This window comes from Leiobunum rupestre, chromosome 10 (genome assembly GCF_980474605.1).
Source record: "Leiobunum rupestre chromosome 10, qqLeiRupe1.1.hap1, whole genome shotgun sequence".
NCBI classification, from domain to species: Eukaryota; Metazoa; Arthropoda; class Arachnida; order Opiliones; family Sclerosomatidae; genus Leiobunum; species Leiobunum rupestre.
Window position 1 is genome coordinate 7871353 of NC_143393.1, and position 27270 is coordinate 7898622.

General features: G+C 36.9%; 1 protein-coding gene across 2 annotated transcripts in view; it reads left to right on the forward strand.

Annotated features, from left to right (window-relative positions):
• Nucleotides 1-26270, forward strand: part of IA-2 (tyrosine phosphatase IA-2) — a 321090-nt gene extending 294820 nt beyond the window's left edge. Inside the window, exons 14-24 of one of the 2 annotated variants that reach the window (XM_090160120.1) lie at nt 2019-2176; nt 14473-14527; nt 15060-15207; nt 16718-16791; nt 19894-19971; nt 20042-20161; nt 21016-21182; nt 21938-21991; nt 22078-22142; nt 22203-22276; nt 24340-26270. In XM_090160120.1, the coding sequence (XP_090016246.1) occupies nt 2019-2176; nt 14473-14527; nt 15060-15207; nt 16718-16791; nt 19894-19971; nt 20042-20161; nt 21016-21182; nt 21938-21991; nt 22078-22142; nt 22203-22276; nt 24340-24411 (1065 nt within the window). In that variant the 3' untranslated portion in view covers nt 24412-26270. The remainder of the gene's footprint in view (nt 1-2018; nt 2177-14472; nt 14528-15059; nt 15208-16717; nt 16792-19893; nt 19972-20041; nt 20162-21015; nt 21183-21937; nt 21992-22077; nt 22143-22202; nt 22277-24339) is intronic. The other variant, XM_090160121.1, reaches the window with a different exon arrangement.
• Nucleotides 26271-27270: the final 1000 nt, after the last annotated feature.

Consider the following 27270-nt stretch of genomic DNA (forward strand, 5'->3'; position numbering starts at 1 on the left):
AGAGAACAGCGCCATCTAGCGGATGGGGGTGGAGAAGAGAAGGTTTTTGTCCGGATGTATTCGCTTCACCTTTAATCTCCGATTCGGGAACCAGCCTAATGGACTTTGACCTACCTGAGAGACGGGATAAAAAAGATACCTCCCTCCGTCGTCGCCCGAATCCACACGAGGGCGCCACCCGCGGTAGGAGTTTCCGTTGACGTGATTAAGTTGTCAGTAGGCGCGGCCCCGAGTCCGCTCTGACGGCGCGAGTCGTGGCGCCCTCTTACGGCGGCGAATGGCGCTAGAGTGCCACCCACTAACGCGGCCACCCTGCTTTTAGAAGAGATTAACTAAGACCCTAGTTTATTGGGAGGCGAACTGCCAAGAGGAGACGCTTAAAAATGAACGCCAACGAAGTTTAAAGGCTTTAAATTTTTAAGCCTTATAACCTTCGGGGGTGAATAAAACCTGGTTGGGAAATATTTCCATAATTGAAACCAGGTAAATTCTTTTCAAACTGAGATAAATATATCAATCCCCCCCCTCGCTTTTGAGATCCTCAACCCACCCGCCGAAAGAAAAGTTTCAAATTGAGTGTTTAAAATGCGCAGGCACGAATTTATGAACTTTTATTTCTTTTATGGGGGAGCCTATCATAATTCGATCGGCCACTTTTACGAAAAAACGTTTATCGAGTTTTCGTTCTCTGTTTTCTTTTTTTTTCTTTAAGTTCCCAAGTTTTTTCACCGGGATATCGGGGAGCTAGAGGAAAAGAATAGAATTGGGGAAGTGATGACGGGAGAAAGAGAAATTTCGGGAAGCTCAAGATGAAACAAAATCCGTGTTATTCTAAAAATGTTTTCCTTTAATATCAAACGCTGTTCTCCTTCATTTTTGTTCCGCTTTTTTTATTTTATATATATATTGAAATTGGATTAGCTTTTTGCCCGATAGTGCGTTGTTCCTAACCTTATTAAATAAGATATTTTTCCTACCTTTTTTTGTTTTGGGAATTTAGTGCGTCGAGTATTGTTTTCTTGATTTAGTAAACCAAAATGTAGACCTACGTCTTATACTTTTGATCGTACACGAAAAAGTATAGCTATCTCCAGTAGCAACGGCTCTCTTGGGGCCCGGAATTTATATTTTACCGGGGCCCGGGCCCGCAACAAGAATTGAAAATGTCAGCGACTTTAAATCATTTACATTTAAAAATTTCTATTTAAATGCATGCGCAAATCGCGCGTGCTAAGATTGTACTAATAAAGCTCTATATTGTGACGTAAGAGCAACATGTTTTATTTCTTTGTTTTTTGTTCATTTCTCGTTTCATTGAAACATCTATTTACGTACATCTTAAATAGTTGATTTAATAAAATAAAAAGTGGTCTTGCCCAACTTCTTAAAATGCGACACTTACCTCACTAAACCCAAACTTTATTAGTATATTTCTCGCACGCGCTCATAGACTTGTAAGTTGTAAATAACTGGGACGTTATTTCAAAAAAATAACTATATTCAAACCGGAAAATAAAGTAATTAAAGAAATATTCCAAATCAGTGTAACTTTTCAATCTTAAATAGTTCTTTTAATAAAATAACCTTGGCCATCTTGTTGAAATGTTGCCTTCCCGCTTCAGCTGTGGATCCGTTTTCTCTCCCACTAAAGAGCTTATGAACTCATTCTTAGGCATTGGCTGAACTATTCCAGGGCAACATTTCAAAAAGTTGGCAAGCGTAAAGACATTTTATAAAATGAACTATTGGTAGGCTGGGTATATTTTAACCGTGATTTCGTGGTTTCGCCAGAAATGTACACCCATTTTCCATCGTTAACCAATCTATCTAGTATTTAGTGGAAATGAAATTTAGATTTACTTTTTACTTTGAGGATCCGAAAGTAATATAGTAAACAACCATGGCTGGTCGGGTGGGGTTTGTGTTTTATTACCTGTATAAAATCCATTGGGTTTTTTTTGAGTTTGTGTTTTATTACCTGTATAAAATCCATTGCTTTTTCCATCTCGTTATTTTAGGATTTGTGTCGTCAGCGTATGCAGAGGAAAAACAATGAGAAACCCGAGCCAATTAACGTAGCGCAACAACCGAAGAGAATCAGCAGCCTTTCTCAAAGCGAAACGTCTCAGCCCAGTCCATCAAATCGGTCATCCACTTCTTCATGGTCAGTTTCCAAGTAGGCTCTCTTAGAAAACGCTTTTGAATGTCGTCTGCATAGTCGTATCCTGTACGATGTCCATTTTGTAACTCCTAAATTTTAACAGGTCAACATTAGGTGGTTTATTTTCACTTGTTCCGAGATTTCGGAGTAGGGTAAGAAGATTAACGCTATGACGTCATTTTACCGCGATTCTGTGGTAACGAATACTTTGAGTTGGAAAACGTTTTTCTAAAATGGCTGCCTGTGGCCTTTTTAGCGGATAAATTCTGGCTAGCAGACGACAGAATCCGATTTACTCTCTTTACACCTATTTTTCAGAAGGAGTAAAAAGAGTAGCTCTAATAATCCGGAACAAGCTAATAGTTTATGGGGCAGAGTAATTATCATCCCCGCGACAGGCGAATAAAACGTTAAAAAGAGTACACTTTTAGTCCGAGAACAGGCGAAAAGAAACACCCTATTATTACAGACTTTACATTATGATATGTTAATGGAAAAATTTTAAATTCTTAAAATTTTCTTAACTTTCCCCCAAACAGGTGTATTTTAGAATTGTTAAGTTAAAAGGAACCACCTATGGACTGCAATGTAAAGGATGAAAAAATTGGCGAATAATTAGATTAGTCCATTATGAAAAGGGATAATATAGCTAAATCCTAAACAAATTTGAAGAGATTTAAAAACTTACTAATAGCTCGTACCGATAGGTCTTCGAGCAAACAAAAAGACGCGAAACTCGGACCAAATAGATCTTTGAGTGAATAATTAAATAAAATAAAACATTACGTATATACTAATCTCCACCACTCTCCCCCTATTCGGCTTTCCGTTGCTATGCAACTCGTTTTGAATTTTTTAATATTTAGGCTTAGTTTCTCTATTCGATGTTATAGTCGCAAGCCAGATTCCCCGCACGGTACTGACGAGTCCCAAATAGGACAAAACCGGTCTACCGTTGGATTTTCTGGCTATTTTTTTTTATTTTTTTTTATTTAATTATTCACTCGAAGATCTATTTGATCCGAGTTTCGCGTTTCGCTCGAAGACCTATTGGGTACGAGCTATTAGTAAGTTTTTAAATTTCTTCAATTTTATTTAGGGTTTAGCTTTATTATCCCTTTTCATTATGGACTTATCTACTTATTCGTATTTTTAGAATTCTTTAGCTTTACCCTGATTAAGTACCCTCATTACGGGAAACCTCAATTTAGTTAATAAAAAGCTGTCAATACTTCCGTTTTCGTATTAATATACGCCATATATCGTTCAGTATTTTATTACATATCCCAAGAATGTATTTATATTTGAAGACGATGGTTAGCGTTGCTCAAAAATCCTCCTCACGCACTATCAGTCATCTCTTTCACTTTACAAAAAAAAACCAAACCAGCCCAGAATCTCATTGGTTCGCTAAAAATTGCGATGAGTACTATATAAACTAGCAGGTCCTGACTCTCGGAAATATTACTTCATGGCAATTTCCTTGAAGATGTTTTATTGAAGCGTCTATTAAACGAAACCAACCTCATCCGATACTAAAGCAACCAAAAAATAAATGGACTAAATTTATGAATCAAAGTAGGGCAGTAACGGTGCATTAAGTCGCCCACCCGCTCATCCCAATCTCCTCGGAAGAACTTTTAGCATGCTCTAAAATTATGTACGACATCAAAGGCAACATTTTTTTCACTCTACATCTATAATCTTTTCGGCTCTCGAAGCGAAAATTTTCAAAGCGTCTTAACAAAGTAAACAGGGGGAAATTTTTAAGCGTATTCAAAGGTTTTTTTTGACTCCGACTACTGTGGTGCTTTCTAGTAATTGAGATCTAGCCCCCATTAAAAAAAACACGTTTTACTATCCAGGGAAAACTGTTTCGCGATGGAGAAATACTTCCTTTCATTTTCCTGACTCCTTTGAGGAGAATCGGATTACCTTTGATCGGTCTTTCTGTTTTGAAATATCTTGCCGGGGTTCCAATTCCCTGGTTGCATTTATGAGGAAATGGATCCGTCATATTTCTACCATTTACAATTTTTCATCTCCGAACTCCCTGCTTATTTTATTTATCGTGATCAGTTTGGGAGTTTACGTTACTATAGGGAATCTATTTCTGAGTCTGATGCCATTAATTTAATAATATCAGGAAATTATACGTTTTGACGATGAAATTTTTTCAAAAAACCAAGAATCGAAACAACTTGGTCGGATTCTAAATTGACAATTAAAATTATCTCCGTTGTATACAGGGTGTTTCATAAGGTTATGCAAATTTTTTAAGGAGTTGTAGGGGGTGAGTTTTTTTTTTAATTTTCCTAAGATGAGTTAAAAGAGCGCCAGTGAGCTTCAAAGTGTGGCCAACTAACCCCTGGAAGTAGGCTGCAACAAGCGCGAAACCAAGCAGCAGGGAAACGCTAACATTAAGGTTTGGGTTCGTGTGATAGGTGAAAAGGGACTTTGTAAACCAATCGAGGTAACCAGTGTAAAAAAGTAAACTTAAACAGTATTTAAAGTCCCTGCTGCTTGGTTTTGCGCTGGTTGCAGCCTACTTCCTGGGGCTAGTAGGCCACACTTTGAAGCTCTTTTAACTCATCGTAGGAATACGGGAAAAAACAGGCATATTTCTCAACTCCTTCAAATTTTTGCATAACCTTTTCAAACACCCTGTATACGCGTCTGCTTGGAATGAGGATGACTACATGGCGGCATCGGTGATTATCGTTATATTATTTAATACAGCAATTATTTAAGTGAAATACCTTTGGCAACTGAATAATGGTAGATTGGACAATGTAACCGACTAGAGAGAGGTTCGCAAACCGCTGACATCCCTTCAGACAGCCACCAATCGCTGTCCGCCGCTCGTTACTTCGCGAGAGACACTGTAATGCAAACACAAACTTTGGGGATATTGGTGGGAGAAAACTTCCGAGTTTGGCGACTAGGGTAAGGCCCAAATCCCCCCCAACAGGCCAGCCTGTTAGTTTGCTATTCCGTCAACAATGTCTCTCACTTACGGGAAAAGGTCCTTGACGTGGTTAACTCGGAAACCGGCTCGATCTTTTCTTTGCTTTGGAACCCTCTTTGGATAGTGAAATGGACTTTATTTTCAATAGAGCTTCCGTGTTGTTTTAGCTCTCTGAACTTCCTAATAATCCGAAACCGCATTTTAATAGGCGCTTCAATGAAACCCATTCTGAAATTCGCTAGGAAGTAATAATAAATAGAGCCTGGACGTGCAAGCTACTCGTGTTAGGCCTAACGAATAATTTTTTGGTCGAGAAGAAAATATTGTCTTAGGCCTAACGAATAACTTTTGGCGTCGAGAAGAAAATATGGTCTTAGGCTTAACGAATAAGTTTTGCGTCGACGGGAAAAACTCGTGTTAGGCCTAACGGAGAATTTCTGCGTCGATAGGAAAAACTCGAGTTAGGCCTAACATAGATTTTCTACATCGATGGGAAATACTAGTGTTAGGACTAACGGATAATTTTTGCGTCTAGAATAAAAATGGCCTTAGGCCTAAGTGAGATTTTTGCGTTGATGCTTGTCATCGAAGATAATATAAACCTCTTACCCTAGTGTATCAATAGGTGCTTAAGTAATATTTCCGAGAGCCAGGACTTGCAAGTTACTGTTTGTAAAGTGCTTGTTGAAATAATTGAAACTTTTCGCTTGTAAACAGAACGCCGTGTTCTTGCCAAGCCTTAATATGTCAAAAAAAGCAACCTGTTTAAAAGGGAATGCCATGGGGAACGCTTGTTGCTGCCTTAAAAGTGAAAAATTTCCATTATTTTAACAAGCACTATATATTGAAGAGAAGCACATTGTGAAAAACTAAATTAAAAGAGACTTAAAACGGTTTTAAAATTCACAATTTATTTATTTAAAAAATCCAACGTTTCGGAGGAACTTGTAAAAATCCCTGAAGAAGGAGGAACAGTTCCTCCGAAACGTTGGATTTTTTAAATAAATAAATTGCGAATTTTAAAACCGTTTTAAGTCTCTTTTCATTAAGCACTATATAAACAGTGACTTGCAGGTCCTCGCTCTCGGAAATCTTACTTCTTGGCAATTTCTTGGTAGGATAATTTATTGAAGCGTCTATTTAGCCATATTTAATAAGTCATTAAATTTATAATGGTCCTCTTTTCATTAACTACATACGAAGCGGACAAAATGATCTTTGATTGAGGGAAAAGGAGATTAGTTCCAAAAAATGTACTCATTCTCCTGATTTTTGATGGGAAAAAACGTTCGCCAGTATTTTCCGACGTAGCCGAAATGAAATTTGGCCTTTAAATCCGAGTGGTAGGGAAATTAGGGATGGTCTTGGAAAAGGGGTCTTTCAAGATCAAGAAAACGACGAAGAAGAGGAGAAAGACTTAGCGTAAGAGACAGTAGTGAGAGACCTAACCTTACTAAGTACCAAGAGGATTATAGAATTTCGTGGGTTTAGTTCTAAAAATTTGGCTCTCGCTTCCTTCGCGGCCATCTTCGGGCGGGCGCGTAATCGCTTGACAGTTCCTAAATTAGGCGCTAGAGGGCTGCAAAAGCGGTAGCGGCCCGACTTGATTTGGTGCCAGTTTTGAGAAAGGAACGTGACAACCCTCTACTGGAGGTCGCAGCGCTCCTAGCGGCTTCGTTTTAGCTTTTAGTGGGGAGACTCCTTTCGAGTCTGGACCAGCCTGACTCGTTTAGGCCCAGCAAGCAGGCCACACCCCGCTTCAAATTTAAGCCGTTATGATTTAACCCCCTCTGCCTCTCCCCCTTCCACGTTTATCTTTTTGAAGTCGGCTAGGGGCCAAAGTTCAAAGAGAAAGAGGGGAAATTGCGGACAGCAACGACGGCGGAAGGAGCCAGCTAGAGGGACAACGACATCCACCAGAGGGCAGCGCGGGTAAAAAGGGAGAAAGCTAAAATCGTAAAGCTCTTACTAATCCTTTTGGTCGACGGCAACGACCAATTAAAGTAACGATTATAAGGAATTATTTCTTTCGTTTATTCGCCCTCCGTCTCCATCTAGTGGCTCCTTCGCAAACTAAACGCGTCCCCTTCGCTACGCCACTGAGTTCGACTTTTCCCCGCTAGAGGGGATAATAAAGATGCCAGGGGGAAGGGAAACGGGGGAGGATGAGGTCGAAAGTAGCCTAATTAACGAAGGAAATCCTGGCAACGTTTCGGACGATTATATAAGTCGAAAGAGTAGCTGTTTTAATGGTCCCGAAAAGGATTTTAAGCGAACACGCTAGCCACAGCAACCAATGTTACGCTAGATGTCGCGGCTGGGAGGTACTATTACCCCGCCATCTATCTTAGGAGTGGCGAACCGAGAACTCTAGTTTGATGGTTGCCTTTTAAATCTGATGGGGGTCGCGCTTAATTAAAAGGTCTAGTCCAATCGTATTATGCTTTTCCCTGTACAGCCGTGCTGCCCTCTAGTACGATTCTTACGCGTTACGGGTCCCTTTGTTTTAAAAGATTTGTTTTTAAATTATTTGAGAACAATAAAGTGATTTCTTTTGAAAATCCTTTTCGAATGTTCGGCTTAAATCAAAGTGAATAGTGGACAGTGGTTTTCAACTTAAATTTTTCGCTATCAGAAATTTAATTTTAGGAATTAGATAATATCCCTGGGGTCGTTGGGCAAAGCCCCCAGCGTCTGGAAGACTAATTTATTAAAACCAAAACGCCTCAGATTTTAAAAGTATTATTTTTATTTATTAAAAAATAAATAATTATTTATAATAATAATTTTAATTATAGTTTTTTACAAATAAGCCCGCAGAATTGAATTTCTATAAATTCCCACCTAAACAGACCTAATATTTTCACAATGATAACATAGCTCTATTTCAGTAAGACTTGCCAACTTATTTATTAATTGAACTTAAAACTCCGCACATGTGCATTCCGTTTTGATTGGTACCTTTTGAAGCGTCACTCATAAAGTAATTTTCAAAATATAGCTAAGGTAGCCTACGTGAAGATAGTATATTTCAAAATATAGTACGTCTATAACTGAACTACTTACAAAATTATTGAGATATACTTTGTTAACTATTTATAATGATTTTTATAAAATTATAACCATTAAATGAGTAGTATTTTGATCAAAAATCCACTATTTATACAGAAAACTAGGTTAGCAGGTTTGCCAAAGAATCCTTTTTTCCAGCTATTATGAGTATCGAAACCACGGAAGTATATACTTTGTTTCACGCCAGTGCTGCTTACTATTGTGACTGTGATTGAGTTATTACGTTTATTTCTAGTTTATATCTAAGCCTTCTAAGGTAAGACCAAAATTACGGTGAATGTATTCCTACATCTATAGATATTCTAAGTTGAATATTTAAAATGTATTAGGAAATAGCAGATGATTTTTGAATTTAAATGTTTCTATTGTGAAACTTTCAGCTGTTGAATGAGCAGACAGTTTTCACGTATTGTATTTAAAACTCTACCGGTAGGTGACGATACTTCTGACCAAAATGTAAAAATTCCAAAAATATTTACTTATTGGTTTGTAAACCATTTTTTCCGATTGAATAGTTTTAGAAAATCATTTTAATAATGAAAATGAATATTTCACTTAATACTATATTCTTCTGCAGCGTTGCCAGACGAACGATTTTTATCGCACAATGAGATAATTCCATCGAAATTTTTAGGGCGTACTATAATTTTCATGGCGTACGATATCGTACCATTATTTCGATAATTCTGTTTCAACGTACGATAATGTACGATAATTTTAATTTTTTTTTTAAAAAGCTACGAACGATTTAAATTTTATTATTCATTTATAGAACTTCTGCTTAAAAATGAATAATATACATTTTCTGCCGAAAGTGCTGCGTAGTCCTGAGTGTGAGTTTATTACTCTTAGCTGTCAAACATTTTTTTATACATTTTTAAATGTTCAGTTAATAACATTGAGTTGGGAATAAATAGAGGTACAACTAAATCTGGCTGGCGCGGGACCAATTTCTTTCAATAAGGAAACTTTATCAACTTTATCGCTCTACCGTGGCGGCATCTGTCTCTGGTGGTGGCCACTATATGGCAATTGAATTTTTGAGCGAATCTGACGCGAAATTGAAATGTATGATTTCTCGTAACCAACAAACCTTTGAAAATGTTTAAAAATAATTTTAATCTGTCAGCACGATCCTTTTTTACACAAGTTACGGTGATTTAGCTAATAATTATTTATTTTTAGCCATATATCTTTACAAAATATAGATGGCGCTACCGCCTAATTATAAAGATGAATTTTGTACAGTCTTCTCAGAACAGGTCCCGCGTAACCATGGCAACCGAAATCGTGATTGTAATTCTAGCAGTATTATTCCCAATTCAATGGTTAATAATGAAATAAAACTCCTGTAGTGCTTTAAAAAAATCATCTAAATTCAACGCATTCACATTTAGCGTCAAAATGAAATGTGCGATAATTTCCAGAAAAAAACGATAATTTTTTGGCCTAGATACGGTAATTTCAGATTTTCGATCTGGCAACGCTGTTCTTCTGGTAGACCTAAATTTCCGACTAAATTTCTATATATTCCGCGTACTCTTCTTTTTCTTGAAAGGAAAGCAACCTCAAGGCACGAAGGAACTCTTCTGTACAACATTTTTCCAGTCTTCTTATTTCGCAATGTTTACCTTTGCAAAAATAGGCCTTTGTATACGTAAAATAAGGGGCTACGGGGAAAGTTAAAGAGGTAACCAGCGTGTAACCAACACATGGAAAGCTACACCGCGTAAAGTTTCGTTTGAAAAAAAATAAACTCGTAGAACGGCGAACCAAGGCTTCGGGTTAAGCCTTTGCACCGCGTGGTGGGTAAAGTTGTAATGGAGATTTTAAGAGACGGGAGCTCAAAAAAGATGGAGAGATGCTTCGCTAAATATTCTAGAAAATGAGGAGAGCGAATACATTATGAAATAAGCGAGAGCCAAGGCCTAGCTTTCTTAAAAGAGCGAAAGGGAGAGAAAATGAGAGAAGGAAAATAAAAACACGATCCTTATGTTTTTCTTTCGCGGAAACTCTTCCGTTTCGTTGGACTTGAAAGAGGGTTGCCAACAGCTAAAGGGAAAGATATGCTTTTCGATTTTTAGCGGCAAATTTTTTTAGGAGGGGCGTTCTGAATATCGGAGCGAGAATTCTTCAAAGGCTTAGGAGTTTATTGGTAGGGGGATGTTCGCCAAGTCAATATTCAAAATATTAAATGAATTTTTTAAAAAGATTTTTTTCCTGGTCTCGATCTACCATTTCTTTTGATAGCGTGATGTTTGTAAACGTTTATCAATTGAAATTATTCGGCAAATAGAAAATATTTTCGCCCCATCATTTCACTCGATTTTAATGAGGTTATTGTTTAAGTTTCAACCATGTAGTAATTTGCCTTTTTCCCTTAAATGTGAAAGTCATATCAGTCAGCCAGGTAACGTGATATAAACCCATTAGTCCATTACCAAGAAAATATTTATTTATACTTAAGGCAACGTTGTCGAATCTAGGAGGATGGAAATTATGGAGTAGACTGGGTAGGTAGGCTTCTAAAGAATCTAAACGTTAAACCATTGAACTTAATACAATATAGACATCTAGCGGAAATAGTTTGAACTTGAGAATATATTTTCGTCTGCTGGTTGAAGGCACGCCACTAGTTTTTATAGTTGTTACAATGAAACAACGAAAAGCGTTCAATTTAATTTTCCGAGAACACAACTATACTGTTTTTTCCAAAAGTAAAAAAAGAGACAAATGATGGTAAATATATATTGTTTAATTAGATAACGCAATATTTTGCTACTCAAACCAAACATTCAGCTTCCTCCACCAATTAAAATCAGTTTCCACTACTAAACCAAAGAAAAAGCCGTTATTACTTCTTATTTCGAACGTCTAGCAGACGAAATTATTTGTACACGCATATATGTTAATCTAGTAATACTGCCTGCCGTAAGATGGCGCTACATGTTTAAGTTAAAGTTTGCTCGAGCTACGTTAGTGTAGGTTACGGATCATTCATATTCCTAGGTCGAATAGGCCTTTCTATAAAGTAACATTGGCCTTATGGATTTGATGTTGTTGCTGCTGCGTCACGGGTGACGTATCGATGACGTTTTACTACGAAAAGCCCCGGACATAAGAGTAAAGTCGACGAGGCACCCTGTTTTTAAGCATAAACTGAACTTCTGCGTATTTCGTGACGAATGAGTAACTTAAAAACAAGTTCAGCAAGCGTAGAGAAAACGTCAGCGGGATGGGTTTGATTTTGTTAGGAGGAAGTAGCTTATTCTGCGAGCATGAAGGGGATTAGGAGCTACACTTCAAAATCGCATCACCAAAGTCATTTTCCGTAAAACTAAATGCATTTCAAGTATCCAAACATAATTGAATATTATCCTCGCATTGTGTGCTTGCTCGTAGCGTCGTAGCTAAGCCCCGCCTGGAAATCGCCGCCATGATATTATTTAACCTAGGAATATAATACTAGCTGGAACAGAAATTTGTATTCTTCCATCACGGACTCGCTGTTTTAGCTTCGGCAACGCGAGAGCTATACAATTTCGGACACACGAGCGTAGCGCCATCGTCAAAATAGGCGGAATTGTTTGTCTCTATAAATTATGTTTTAAGTGGACAGGTGACCAGTGACCCCCCTGGCTTAGAATAAATAAACTGGACCATGACCAGTGCATGTCGTCTGCTATATTAGAATAGCTTGTTTTAACTTTTCACCGTGAATTACTGAATTCGAATTGGAGTGTACAAACATGTCACAGCCGCCGTTACACAGACCTACAAATCCAAAGACTAATAATATAACATTTGGACCTACCAATTGCAAAATATTCAAGCAGAATCACTTCAAAAAATAAAACACCTCGAATTAATTAAGTGGTCCAGTGGACCACTAACCCCCCTCCGATTTAGTTAATAAACTGGTCCGGGCAATTTTTAAACTGGTCATTTGCCCACTGCCACTGCCTTATTTCCCACGCTGGTACACGCCCCACCTTCCCTTTTAAATCGCTAATCCTTCTGCGTGAACAAAAATGCAAATATGCACTCGAAAGCAGACGAACTTTCGCTACAAAATATGCGAGTGTAGTAAAAGTGAGGGGTCCGGTAAAAGCGGGTTAAAGATACGCTCAAGAACAGTAGCTGACGCGACATCTACCATCAGTAAAGCGAAATGCCATGTATTTCATTTCTTTTTTCACCCGTTTCTACAAAGTGAATGCTTTCGAAAAATTGCCGTAGATCGCGTCGCAATAATGAAGTGTTGTATTTACCGAAAAAAGCTAGCGCCGCTGTATCAATGTTGAACCACAGTCGAGATAGCCAACCCGAATTCCTATAGCCACCAACAAAGATTCGACGCCGACCTCAGGGTCATTTACGGCTTCGGACGGGCTGAGAATTCCTTCCACCGTTCCGGCCATCTAAATCGGAATGACCCGAGCCTGGGAATTGTTTCGGCGGTCAATCGGCTGTAAATGACCACTCTCGCTGACCGCCACCGGACCTTGATGGAGCGCCACCGAGTTTATGATTCCGTGCGGAAGAAAACGCTTTTCTTATTTCCTTTCTTGCCCCTTCTCTCACCTCCCGCTTCTTTCCAAGCGTGAGAGCCAAGCTTGGACTAAACATTATCCATGGTTTTCCCCGCAATACAACGTCGTCCAATTTCATTTAGACTGTCCGAGTCGTACAGTGTCAAATCCCCTACAAGCGATCGCAATGTCGATTTCATTAGACCACTTCTATTTGTCTATCTTTAGGTGTTTGAGATTCATCGCTGGAACAACCAAAAGTGTAAACCGTGTCTTAGCGATATTTTTAATTGGTCTAGGTAAATTCGTAAAGTTTGGTGTAAGGAAAATTGGGTGTAAGGAAAATTTGGTGTGAAGAAAAAATCTCCCTTTTTTTAAATCTCATGCATTGATCAATAAAATGCATTATTTATTTATTTTTAAACCTCACATGGCTTGAAACGACTCTGAAATATTTTAAAATATTTGGTACGCAGCCTCTTATTGTACTAGCCTTTCTGAGATATTATACGATATATATGTGTGTCTTCGAGCCATGTGAAATTTAAAAAAAAGTTACATTTTTTCTTCACATCAAATCTTCTTATACACCGAACTTTTCTTACAGAGAATTCCCTACGCCAAACTTTCCTACACCGAATTTGTTTACATATTAAGACTTAGCAAAAACACGATGTTCTATTAAGGGGAAAGACTACAGTGGCCATTGTCTACTTTAATTTTTAAGTGTAGAACAGCCTCTTGTTTAGTGACTAAAATAATTTTGACAATTTAAAATTTAAAAGTAATTAAGTTATTACGTTTTAATTCGGACCCCCGGAACTAAAAAAGTTTGGCAAGCGGACAAACTACCCTTTAGTTAGGACTTTATATCTCGTTAACTATTAATATTAGAATTATCAAAATTATTTTAAGCACTTGTTAAAACAGATTAACAGAAACGTTTAGCTTGAACGAAAAAGAGGCTTTTACTGTATTCTTCCCCCTTAACAGGTGAAAAGTGTCCATTATTTTAACAAGCACTATATAAACAGTGACTTGCAGTTCCATGCTAGGCCACAATTGTTTAGTTATAGTGTTATATTTTTGATTATTTATTTCGTACTCGTAAACATAACTAAAGACCTTTTCACACGAGCCAACTTTTCAAATCAAAATGCTGAGTCAGCAAAAATGGATCAGTGATCCATTTTTTTCTCGCGTACTTTTTTGGTGGATGAACTCATCGAACTTTTATTCACACGAACCAACTAGTTTACTCAACTCAAAGTTGACTCATCTAGTTGGATCAAAAAGTTGGCTCGTGTGAATAGACCTTTAGTCAATTTTCAATTAGTCAATATTTTGTAGGGCACAAACAATTTTAGGTAGGGTCAATTACCTTTAAAGGTTTTTCATAGCATTTCGTAGGGTTGGCCAAACGAATTTCAGGGCCTCCCCCTTTCTAGCGACGACCCTGTTCCTGGCTTTCGGAAATATTACTTCTGTGCAATTTTATTGAAGATGTTTCATTGAAGCGTCTATTAAAAGGATGTGTATGAAAATTATTAGGTTCAAATATTTGTACCTAAGCGTCGGTCACAAAACCGACCGATCTTTAAAACTTGACCAACAAAACTTTTCTGTGGCCAACATGTTGCGGAGCAACTGGTGTTTGCCAAAAATGTTGGCTCTTGTGAATATGCCTTGTGAATACAGAGTTTTTGCTTATCTGTGAATATTTTCTTTGTCTGGAATAGGAGCGAGGAACCAGTTACATCCAACATGGACATCTCAACTGGACACATGATTTTGGTAGGTTTTCCCGCTTTTTCACTTCGTACCTTTACAGAGGGGGGCCTAACAAATTCCCGGGGCCCAGGGAGACTGTGGGAAACAGGATAAAACAAGAGAGGTAGCCCCCCCCTCCAAGGTTTCACCTAGAAATCGTACAGCTGTCTCCAGTTACAACGGCTCTCATGGGGCCCCTTATGTATATTAGTTTAACCGGGACCAGGGCCCGCTGTCGTCGTTCCTGAGGGAACATGGTCGTTACAAAGTTTCGTTAAACGTTTGTAGCGACACCAATTGTAATCAATTCCTCTTAGGTATATCTTCAAAGAAGGATGGGGAGTGTTTGTTCCTCGACTTTAGCTTCATAAATTATTCAGCGTTCTTTAAAAGGCCTATTAACACGCGCTCGATTATCGAATTGGACGGCCTTCTCAGATGGGTTCACTTAGCGCCCTTCAACTCGGTTATTCTCGCGTCATATCCGTGTTTTGCGTTCTGTTGTTTTCGCGTCTTACTAATTCGTATTTCCTTCTTGGTTAATTCGACGGTGTAGACCTACATGGAAGATCACCTCAAAAATAAAGACAGGCTGGAACGAGAATGGGAAGCTCTGTGCGCCTACGAGGCCGAACCGTGCGCCACCACCTCCGCCGTCATGCCGCTGAATCAGAAAAAGAATCGATACTCTGACGTCTTGCCATGTAATTTCCATAAAACAAAAAGTTTCATAACCCATACCTTTCGATAACCCATACTTTTCCATAAACCATACAATTCGAAAACCCATACAGTTTCATAACCCATACTTTTCCATAACCCATACCTTTCCATAAACCATACAACTTCGTAACCCATACCTTTCCATAACTCATAAATTTCATAATTCATATTTCGAGTACCGCGATTAAACGTTTAATAGCATAAGTAACATAAATAATTGTATGATATTTCCTATTTTTCCGACACTAATTTTTAACGACCATATATATCATTTCGTGGCGAAGGACTGAGAACTCTGTTTTACCAATCTTTTTCAGATTCAAGTAAGGCCCACATCGTTTTTTTTTCACTAAACCCAGCGATTCTATAATTCCTATATATTCCTGCAATTCTGGTATATTCCTATAAAATCCTATGATTAAATATTTTATCATATATTTACTATATTTTTAGCATATCCGCTTAAAATCCAACTGATAAAATTTTAAAAGTTTTACATACCAGAAAAAAAATAATTTTTCGTTTTTCCCACGCGAAAATTAAACCACGAAGTTGCAGATTCGAGAATACTTTGAATTATCTTTTTCGATCTGTCTTACATTGTTATGACTCCTTTTAAATACACGATGTAAAACTTACTTATTTCTATATTTTAACCCCATAAAACTCCTTTAACTTAGTAATTTAGTAATATAATTCCCCTTAAATTTTTAAATGTTTATCCTATAAATAATATATTTTTGGGCACCATTGGCAGGGAGCAATGAAACAGGCGAAGTCGGGTGCTTCAAACTTTCTCTTCCGAAATCGTTCACCGTCATACTTATGATATTATGTTACTTATGATATGAAATTAATAAAAACCACGCCAAAACGTAGAAACGTCCATAATAAAAAGGTGCAAAAAAAGCTAAACCCGAACAAATTTAAAGTAATGATAAAACTTATGAAATACTGGGACCAATAGATCTTCGAGGATAAAATTAAAACGCGAAACTCGGACCAAATAGATCTTCGAGTACAAAACCAATTAAAATGGAATTAAATTAGCCAGAATTTCCAGCGGTAGACCGGTTTCGCCCTCTTTGGGACTAATCAGTACCGCGTGGGTCATCTCGCTCGCGACTAAACCGAAAACCGAAGCTAAGCCTAAACCTTAAAAGTTTAATATTTTACTGAGAGCTAGAAGAAAATCTGTAAAAGGCTACGTGTGACAAGTTAGCAAGCGGACGCAAAACGGCGACGAAGCCCGTATAATGCAGTCTGTCTTGTGAATAGCTCTCTGTAAAACTTTTCCAAGTATGAAGTGTCTCACTTATGTAACAATATTATACACTTATGGTTAAAGTTAATAAAAACCACCTATGGACATTTCCACTTTTTCGCGTAATAAAAGAGATGATATGAGTTATGATATATAAAGTCATTTACTTTTCATTAACACCTATTCAAAAAAATCTAGAAATGATGCATAATTTTTTTCTTCCACAGATGACCATTCCAGAGTGTTCTTGAACGACTTGACCAATGTTTCCGGTTCGGACTATATTAACGCCAGCACTATTGTAAGAAAAACATCCACATTTTAATATATATATATATATATATATATATATATATATATATATATATATATATATATATATATATATATATATATATATATATATACTTGAATGCAGATGAATCTTCGATGCAACTATTAGGCCGAGTGAAGTCAATTTGGGGCAATAGTTTTTTTTTTTTCAATAGTTTTTATCGTGGGGATAGAGCTCGGCGTTTGGATAAAAATTAACCACTTATTTTATTTTTATCCATAACCTACAATTATCCGAAAATATAAATTATTTTTTGCATGTTAAATCGTTGTTTATCCGTGGATAATATCCATAAATAAACAGTTAACCCAAATATTTACGATTAATCGAAATTTTGTCAGTTAATTTATCTGTTACGCAGAGCTCTATGTGGGGAGAAAAATATGACCACAATGGCGGCCATGGCGAAAGCTACGGAGTGCCACGTCTCTATTAGACGAAAACTACGTCAGCTATACATGTATTGCTAGAATAACCATTAATTTACGGTTTAAAACAAATTTTCACTTGAAATCCACCGATTGATACCAAACTTCAATACGTCTTTGTTAAGAAATTATAATGAAATTTGTAAAAACATTCTGTGCAAAATTAACACAATTATGACAATACGAAGACCCCTAAATGTGTTCGAACCTCAAAGTAAGGGGCTGTTCACAAATTACGTAACGCAGAAAAACCACTTTTTGGACTCCCCCCCTCCCCCTCGTAACAAAGAGTAACAAATGGAAAGACCCCTCTTCTTAAATTACGTAACAAATATCGAACCCCCCCCCCCCTTAAATTATTATAGTACGTAACAACTAATATGCTGGTAATAAAGTACAATAAGATCAGGTACTAAATTTTATTGTTTGTAATTATCATTTGAAATTACAACTGTATTTTTACGCAACACTTTATACCCATGGGTATGAAATTATTTTAAACGTGAGTAAACCAATGAAAATACAAATGTTTTTAATAATTGTGACTGTTTCTGAAAATGGAGAAAATTTTATTTTACGATATTAAAAATAAGATGTGTTACGTAACATTTCAGTGAACCCCCCCCACGTAACATTTCGTAACGCTTGCCAAACCCCCCCCCCTCCCCCCTACCACGTTACGTAATTTGTGAACAGCCCCTAAGGCTCCCTCTCCCAATAAATTTAAATTGATAAATATAAATAATAATTATGATATTAATACTAACATAAGTAACATAATAGAATAAGTATGACAGTTCCTATTTTCACGAAGCTTAGATTTTCCATGATAGTCTGTTTCGCCAATGACCAAATAAGACATTATTATGTGGCTAAGGACTGACAACTCAATTGACTAGTGATTTAATGACTTTTGTAATTAGTCCTTTTTTATGCGTTCTTGCTAGTACTTATAGACACGAAACTAACCTGGCAGCTACGAGCAACAAACACAGCACCCCACACAAGGAGAACGCAACCTGACAAAAGTCGTGCATTTTCTTGCGTACATTTCTCATTGGCTAGACGCTTTAGCGCCTGCTGCCGTCGGAAGGGGAAAATTCGGAAATTGTCTTCCCCCCGCCCGTAAAACGTTCAGGGTAAAGGCTCGTCCAATGAAATTTGTACACAACATTGCGTTTAGCGTGTTTAAAAGCTAGCTGCGTTCTCCTAGTGTTTGTTCCGTTTCCGATTACCCAATAGCTCCGTGACAGAAAACCATTAACTGAAATAATTTAGTCATACTTATGTCTATTATGTTACTTTTCATAATAATAATAATAGTATTGAGCCGCTCTATCGTTTCGCTATTGCGTAATATATATATATATATATATGTATGCCCAAGTTTATTTATACGGATTGTAAAGTTTTAGTTATTAAGTAGAAGACAAATAAAGTAATGTTTTTGTCGTTCGGAGACTCGTGGCGCAACTTGAGTGGCTGGATTTTTAAAAGAATGGAGGAATAACCGGTTCGGTTTTCTTCCTGTCGTCATATTGCGGTGGGGGGACGCAGAAACGTAACCTAGGTTCCAGAGATGACTAGGATACATAAGTTGGCTTTGAGTAGAAGTTGCTCTCGAGGGAGTCTAGTCGGAAAAGGAAGCCGCCGCCACTTTAGATAGGGGTTCCGTTGCCATGGCAACTAAGAGTTTTCCGCTATAAATCGGTATAATGTACTTTGATGTAGTCCATCAAAGGGAAAAACCCGACTGGACTCAAACTAGTCTCTGGGATGATGTATTCTTAAGAGATCACTAGCGCTGACCCCTATTTACCGCGGGAAGCTATTGGGCTGGGGACACTTTCAAGCTATACGGAACTTTGCTTGAAAGGGGTGACCTTGCCGCTACCTGAGAGCGGCGCTACTTTTGAATGAAAGTCAAAATAAGAATTCTCAAATATTACATTACTTAGTTTTTTAGGTTTTAAAACTATAATTGTTTATGTATTTAAACCTTAATTTGTATATATTTAAACCTTGATTTTCAAATATTTAAACCTTAATTTGTATATATTTAAACCTTGATTTTCATATATTTAAATATTTATTTTTATATATTTAAACCTTGATTTACATATATTTAAATCTTGATTTTTATATATTTAAATCTTGATTTTTATATATTTAAATCTTGATTTTTATATATTTATTAAACCTTGATTTTTATGTATTTTTATTTATTAAACCTTGATTTTTATGTATTTTAGCCCTAATTTTTATATATTTAAACCCTAATTTTTGATATATTTAAACCCTAATTTTTGATATATTTAAACCTTAATTTTTATATATTTAAACCTTAATTTTGATATTTTTAAACCTTAATTTTTATATATTTAAACCTTATTTTTCATGTATTTCCCTTATTACATCGCAGTTTTATTATTCTACATTTAAAACCAAAACATGGTTGAATTTCGCCCTCAGGTAGCGTTGCAATTCCAAGGAAGTTGGTTAGTAAAGTGAAGCTTGCTATTAATAAGCTTTAATTTATGTTTCATATTTTCGTTAAAGAAAATATGTTTATGGCATACTTATGATTATTGATGTTGCATATGGTCAAATAAATATGAGACTTAATAATGGTACCTTGCAGACCGACCACGACCCTCGGAATCCGGCTTACATAGCTACTCAAGGACCTTTGCCTCAAACAGCGGCAGATTTCTGGCAGGTAAGGGTTTCAAAGTTTTTCACCTCCAAAAGCTTTCGTACAACAATAATTGAAACACGTTTGTTTGAAGATGATCTGGGAACAAGGCAGCGTGGTGATCGTGACTTTGAGTCGGCTGATGGAGAACGGTGTGGCCATGTGCCATCGATATTGGCCAGAAGAAGGCAGCGAAGTCTACCATATCTACGAGGTGATTTCCCCGATTCAGTAGTGCCGCTAAGGGTAGGCTGCGGTATGAATTTTGAAAAAGGCCACCGATTTGACGAATCACTTAACATTTAAATTTACATAAGCCAGGTTCACACTTACCCCTAAAACCGCTTCGTTTTAGATAACTAATTTCCAAAACCAGCGTGAGAAATCGCTTGGGGTTGGTTCGGGAATCAACTCAAGCAAGTCGGTTCGCTTAGAATCCGAGGGGCTGATCACTCCCCGTAATCAGTGTACAGAGCCGTACCTTTGACTGTACTAATGAGATTACGCGTAATCTTTGAAGTCCCTGCCTTTGGCAGTGCTAATCCGGTGTACAGACTTTCTAAGAGTGGTTAGCCCCTAGTTAGAATCGCTTTCAAAACGACAAGGCGGGGAAGTAAAATTGATCGGATTTTCAAAAATAATGGGTATAAGATTCTAAACAATATCAAATAATATTACTTTATGTGTAGTAAACGTGATTAACAATTTGTTTTGGGATACATTTTAGTATTTTCAAAATTCTGGTCATAATTTGAAATGACGTTAAGCTTTGGCTATAAGCTAACCGGGGTGAAGTGATTTTGCACTTGTGAACAAATAATTTTCGTCCGCGGTCAAAACTGGCTTTCAAACCGAACTAAGCTCTAGTGTGACCACAAAACAAATTTGAAAATAACAAAAGCACAATGAAAGTACCGTAAGAAAATCAACATTTAAGATTAATTTGAATATCATTAAGTCCAATATTAGTCTTAATATGAAAGATAAATAAGATTATCAAATACTCCGGCAGTCGCGAAATTTCTAGTCCAACTTGAAATATTTAAATTTTCCCTTCAAATTATCCAGGTTCATTTGGTATCCGAACACATCTGGTGCGACGACTATCTGGTCCGTAGTTTCTACTTGAAGAACTTGAAAACCAGCGAAACCCGGACGGTGACTCAGTTCCACTTCCTGTCCTGGCCCGAAAATGGCGTTCCCGCTTCGACTAAAGCGATGCTCGAGTTCCGCAGGTATTTGCCTCATCCTTAATCGTCTTTTGAAAATCCCTCTCTCTCGCTGTCAACGCGCGTTTCTCTGAGAGCTTGCTATTTAACTGTATAAATATTTATTAACCTTCAATCCTTTCCCTAAGCTTTAATCGTTATCAAACTACGTCGTTAAATCCTGGTTCTTAACGCTTAAGCCTTCGCGACTTATCGGTCGTATTATTCGTCGGGTTCTCAGCACCTCTTTGTTAACCTTTCCCTTTAATCATTCTTAGCTCTTAACCATTCCCTCTAATCAATCTTAGCAACGCAACCTTTCGCGTAACTTAACGATTTCACCGGCTATACTGTAGCTAGAACTAAATCAAGCGTCACCTCTTCCGAACCTGTGGCGAGTCTGTCCTCACCTCTGACTTTTGGTTTTCGCGCTCATCATTTTTGTGATTGGTGCAATTTCGAACCAAAATTGCATAGTCACAAACGTGATGGTCGCGACCAAGACTTTTCTACTGCTGCTCTCCTTCCGCTGTCGCACTAGTACCACCAACCAACCACTCTTATTCGTTACAAAACCCCTCACATGGCCTCTCGACAACTTTCGCACTCGAAGACACTTTCTCGATTCATCAAGACAACGCCTTTATATAACAAACTTAAACCATTAAACTTCTTTAGTTGTATCGGGTACCATACCTTAAATCGCGTTAAAAGATCAATTTTTGTCTTGGCACTATAGCGTCCAGATGTTGGCTAAACGTTTGTTTTTTTTGCGTTTTTAGGAAAGTCAACAAATCGTATCGTGGAAGATCGTGCCCCATCGTCGTGCATTGCAGGTAATGTCCTGGTTTGCCCAGTTCCGCGGATACCGTAGTAGGTACCCGAGATTAACTTAACGCGTCTCTGTTGTGTTTGCGCGTAGCGACGGAAGTGGCAGAACCGGAACTTACTGTCTGATCGACATGGTTTTGAACCGTATGGCGAAAGGTACGTCTCAATGCGATGTTATTATACTTATTGTATCTCAATGTTGACTTGTTTTCTTAGGAGCCAAAGAAATCGACATTGCAGCCACTCTGGAACACATCCGCGATCAACGCTCGGATATGGTGAAAACCAAAGTAAAGTCACGATTTTACACTTTTTCCATCAACTTCCATTTCACCGCTCTCCAGTGCTCGAAATCGATCGAGATTCGACGTTCCATTTACGTTCTCGGTTCTACTCCGATCGATTTCCGCTAGTTACAGATACTGCTCTAGGTGATCTCCGAGGTCGCTCTTGGAACAATTTATTTGAGTGTTCCATCGCGCTCGTTCCACTCTAAGCAATTTGGTTAGGCGTGTAATAGCGTTTTCCATTTGATTGCTCAAGATTCGCTCTGAATCTGTCTCTGACGTCATAGATCTCGCCTCAATCGACTAGAGTAAAACCGCAAATGGAACATTCCATGAACATATTCCCGCGCTTTGTTGTTTTTCGTCTGCTTGTAATTTGAATTTTCGCGTCTTGGTCTGCCATTTTGCCAAAAAATCTAAAAGGAACACGCGAAAATTTTCTCCGATCTCGATCCGTTGATCTGTCGAAATCGGCAGATCGGTTTTAGGCGACCTATGAGCACCCGAGAGCGTGAAATGGAACACGCGAAACTTGATCGGAGCAGATCCGAGCACGCTAATGGAATATAAAATGTTGATCAGAGCGATCTAGAGTGCTCGAGAGCAGTAAAATGGAAAACGCTATTACTTTCCAGCTCGAGAATAAAGAGCTCGAATCTTTTAAACATGTTCCATATCTCTGTCGATCGGAGTGAGATCAATAAAACATCTTCAATGAAATTTCCAAGAAGCAATATTTTCGACAGCCAGGACCCGCAAGTTACTGTTTATATAGTGCTGGTTGATATAATGGAAACTTTTCACTTTACGGTGTGCACAGAGCCGTACCTAGCTCGAATGGCGCCTGGGCAAAAAAAAAAAAATGGTGCCCACAGAACCTTAGGTAGAAATTTTTAATTTTTCAATATCCAATTTAAATGAAAATCTCAAGGGACGGTTCTGGGTGTGCAACAAGTGTTTTCTTTTAACCTGGTATTTTTTTTTTTTTGCATATTAAGGCTTAGCAAAAACATGACGTCCTATTTACAGGTGAAAAGTATCCATTATTTTAATAAGCACTATATCAACAGAAACTTGCAGGTCCTAGCTATCGGAAATATTACTTCTTGGCAATTTCCTTGAAGATGTTTTATTGAAGCGCCTATTACGTCAAAGACTCTTTCGGAGTGAATCTGGTGTAGTCAAATGGAAAACGCTTTAAGATGATCTTAGGCTCCGTTCGTCGATTGAAAAATACCATCTAGTGCTACCTATTAGCACCAGAAATTGCCAATTAAAGTCGTGTTGTAATATGTGGGGAAATTGACAATTTACAAAAAACAGGGTTGACACCGGGTCTCTTTTCGAGCGAAGAGCGACTTGATGACGTTAAAGAGAGAGAGCACCATTGGGGGAATCTTTACCTTAGACGTCATCACGTTGCTTAACTTACCCGATGTTGACCTCCTTTTCTGTCAGCCCCCAATTTCCTCTGGCATCATTATACTTATCTTGCAACACGGCTCCTTACATTTTCTCAACAGTGAGGTTTTGAAATTGATCGATTTACAATTTTTGACACGCAAAGACGACTTTAAAGGGGTAAAATTCATCCGAGGTAACGTGGTGATGGCGTTATTTGTTAGTAGATAGCGCTCTGATAGCAACATGACGTCATAATTTTGATTTTCAACGATTGGTTGAAAGTTTTCAGTTTTTAGAGGAGAACGGTTTTATCGAGATTTAAAATACAAAATTATCTTCCCTGATTGGATAGTTTAAAATTATATTATAGCGCCATCTATGGTGGAGAGTTTTAACTACTGTTAAAATTAATTGTTAATTTAAATTACAAAAATTATATATTTTTAATAAGAATTTAAAGTCCTATAATTTTGTAATTAATTAATAACTTTTAAAACGGTTAATTTTTCATAAACCTTATAGTGTCACCATCTACCTCAAACATTATTAAATAGGAAGGTACCTCGGGTGGATTTCGCCCCTTTTTGCATATTTTCCTGTAGGCAATATGTGAATGCGTCTAATAGACTAATACTTTGGAACAACTACTTATTTCTTCGCAGGCACAATTTGAATTCGTTCTGATGGCCATTGCGGAGGAGGTACACGCCATTTTGAAAGCTCTTAGCCAATAGAAAGCCAGTCTGGAATGAATCCCCGCGAATAACGACAGTTACCATAAATAGAGTAAACCACTTTTTGCCGTGTGATCCTTTTCAAAAATCGCCCTGTCTGAACTTGACCCCGTACTTATCATTTTTATCCTTTCTTAGAGTTTGAGACAAACATCAATTGTAGTTATTTGTAATTTTGAATTGTTCTCGGATTATTTAAAATTCGGGTCTGTCCGATCGTTAAAATATACGCAGGGAGTTTCTTTACGTTTCAAAAGAGCAATTTTCACTCGGTGAAAGATTTTTGGGGGTCTTAGGCATTGATAAGACAAATTTGACTGAAACGTACCTTATTTGAAATCGGGTTTTTAAAACAATAGTTTTTTCGCACTTTTTAATTCCCCACGAAACCGTGTTTAGGCAGACTATAGATTATATCTTTATTATTATATAGTATTTATGGATAATATAATATTAACAAAAATATATATAAATAAATACAAAATACAATGGTAAACTGAGGAAATATTTGTCGCGAAAAAAAAAGATTTTTATGAATTTTTCTAGACAAATGTTTTCTCAAGATTAAACCAAAATCGTAGATGTCTGTAATTTTTGTGAAAAGTGTACAGTTTTACTATAAATATAAAAAAAAATATAGTGTATATAAATAATACAAAGAAAAATTTATATTGTCATTTACGTTGTTCTAGAATTGTTGAAACAAAATTTACCATTTCCATGAGTTGATTCGTAGTCGTAGACCAAAATCGTCCAAGCCATTGGCTTAGTGTGAAAGAAGTGATTTTACTAGTACCATAAAAGCGCTCTTACAACTCGGCTAAGGCAGTGGTTTTCAACCAGGGTACCACGGAAACATTTCCAAAAATATATAAAAAGGTTAAAAACCCAAATAACAAATTTATAATCTCGCCTATTCTACTTCATATTTGTGTTGTTTTGATTAATAAATTGATGATTCTGCGGTTTTGTTTATAAATAATTGGTAATTTTATGATTATTATTATTTATAATAATTAAAAAAAACATATTTTTAAATCTGGAGCGTTTTCGTTTTCAAAAATTGGTTTTCCAAACGCTGAGGATATTATTTAATTCCCAAAATTTCACGGGTTCCACGGATTTTGTTTCTGATAGCGAAGGGTTGAAAACCACTGAACTAAGGAATGATAGACCGTTTTAGACACGAACCTAACCTAAAAACAAGTTTGAATGAATTACTCAAGCGAATCAGAACTTGACAATCAGAATACAAAAGACACTAAGCCTTTGGCTCGACGGACTTGGGTTCTAAGTTCATAAGAAGAGCCTCGAACCGGTTGGGGATTCAATTCGGAAGGCGGTGTTTCCTATTTCGCTACTGACCAGTAATTCCTCTCCCGCTGCTCCTCAGTTGAATAGGAAATGTCAGTTAGCTTCAGATTTGAGGTTACGGAGAAATTAAACAATACAAATTTAACGTTATTTATTTCAAGTGCTAAATCTTTAAAATTTTAATTGAATCGGTTGAATCATATCAAATATAGTTTATTATCTTGCGGTGTACAAAGAAATTGTTAAGGTTTCCTTAAGAGGGGTGTTTTTTAAAAGAAATTGTTTTATTTCAATATTTCGGTATTAAGAAAATGACGCGATTTTGAAAGAAATGTGAAAAAACCCAAATTTAATTTATAAGAATCTATATAAAGTCAAAATGGAAATTCTATTTTGAGTCCCACTATTTTTGTGCTCTCTGAAATAATGTGGTTAAAATTTAAAGGAGTGTTCAGTGTGAATGTGTGCTAGCAAACATAATTTCTTGTAAGTTGTAATACCATTTGAATCCCTCATGTAATTGTCGGTGAAATAAAAAGATCACAACCAGGAACGAGCCTCGTTTTCATTTTTATTCAAACGCTTCTAACCAGGGTTTAAAAAAACCCCAGCCCATAGGGCTTTTTTGGGTTTTATTGCGTTTTTTGGGTTTTATTGGGTTTTTTACCTAAAATGGTACTCTAAATCGATGATTTACTTCATTTTTATTTTCAATTTAACACTACTTATTTCTCGCCCTTAATCTTATCTTTTGTAGACGTAAAGTATCGTCTGCTCCATTTTCTGCTAAATATTGATTGAAAGTTGCAGAAGTTTAAAACTTACTGTTTAGTTAACACTGTTAACTTGCTACTGTTAGATTAGTGTTTACCAAAACACTGGTAATGTATTTTGTGTAAATACGTTTTATAAAAAAGCAATATTTTTGTAATATTATAGAATTTAAAGAATTAAAGTTTAATTCTTTAAATTTTTTAATATAGTTTAATATAGTGGGCTTTATTGTGGGTTTTTAAGGTGGGTCCAACCCAAAAAAAACCCGTGTTTTTTTTTAATTCGAACCCTGCTTCTAACGGGCAACTTATCAGCGTATTCGGGTCGTCATTTTCAGATAGCTGATCAGATTCCCCTCACCAACCGAATCCAAATAAACGAATAATAACCATCGAGTTTTTCTCATAGATATAGGAAATAGTATAGATCCACAATTCTACGAGGGACTCATGGACTGATACGGAAGACATCGCGAATTTTCCGGATGCGCCATCTTTCCACCAAAAGCAGCGTTGCCAGATCGAAAATCTGAAATTATCGTATCTAGGCCAAAAAATTATCTATTTTCCTGGAAAATTATCGTACATTTCTTTTTGGCGCTAAATTTTAATTCATACAAAAATGCGTTGAATTTAGATGATTTTTTTAAAGCACTACAGGAGTTTTATTTCAGGGAAATAAACAAAATGTCTATTATCATAATTAACTGAACTGAATATGATTAAAAATGTATTAAAAAATGCGGTAAAAGCTAGGAGTAATAAACTCACA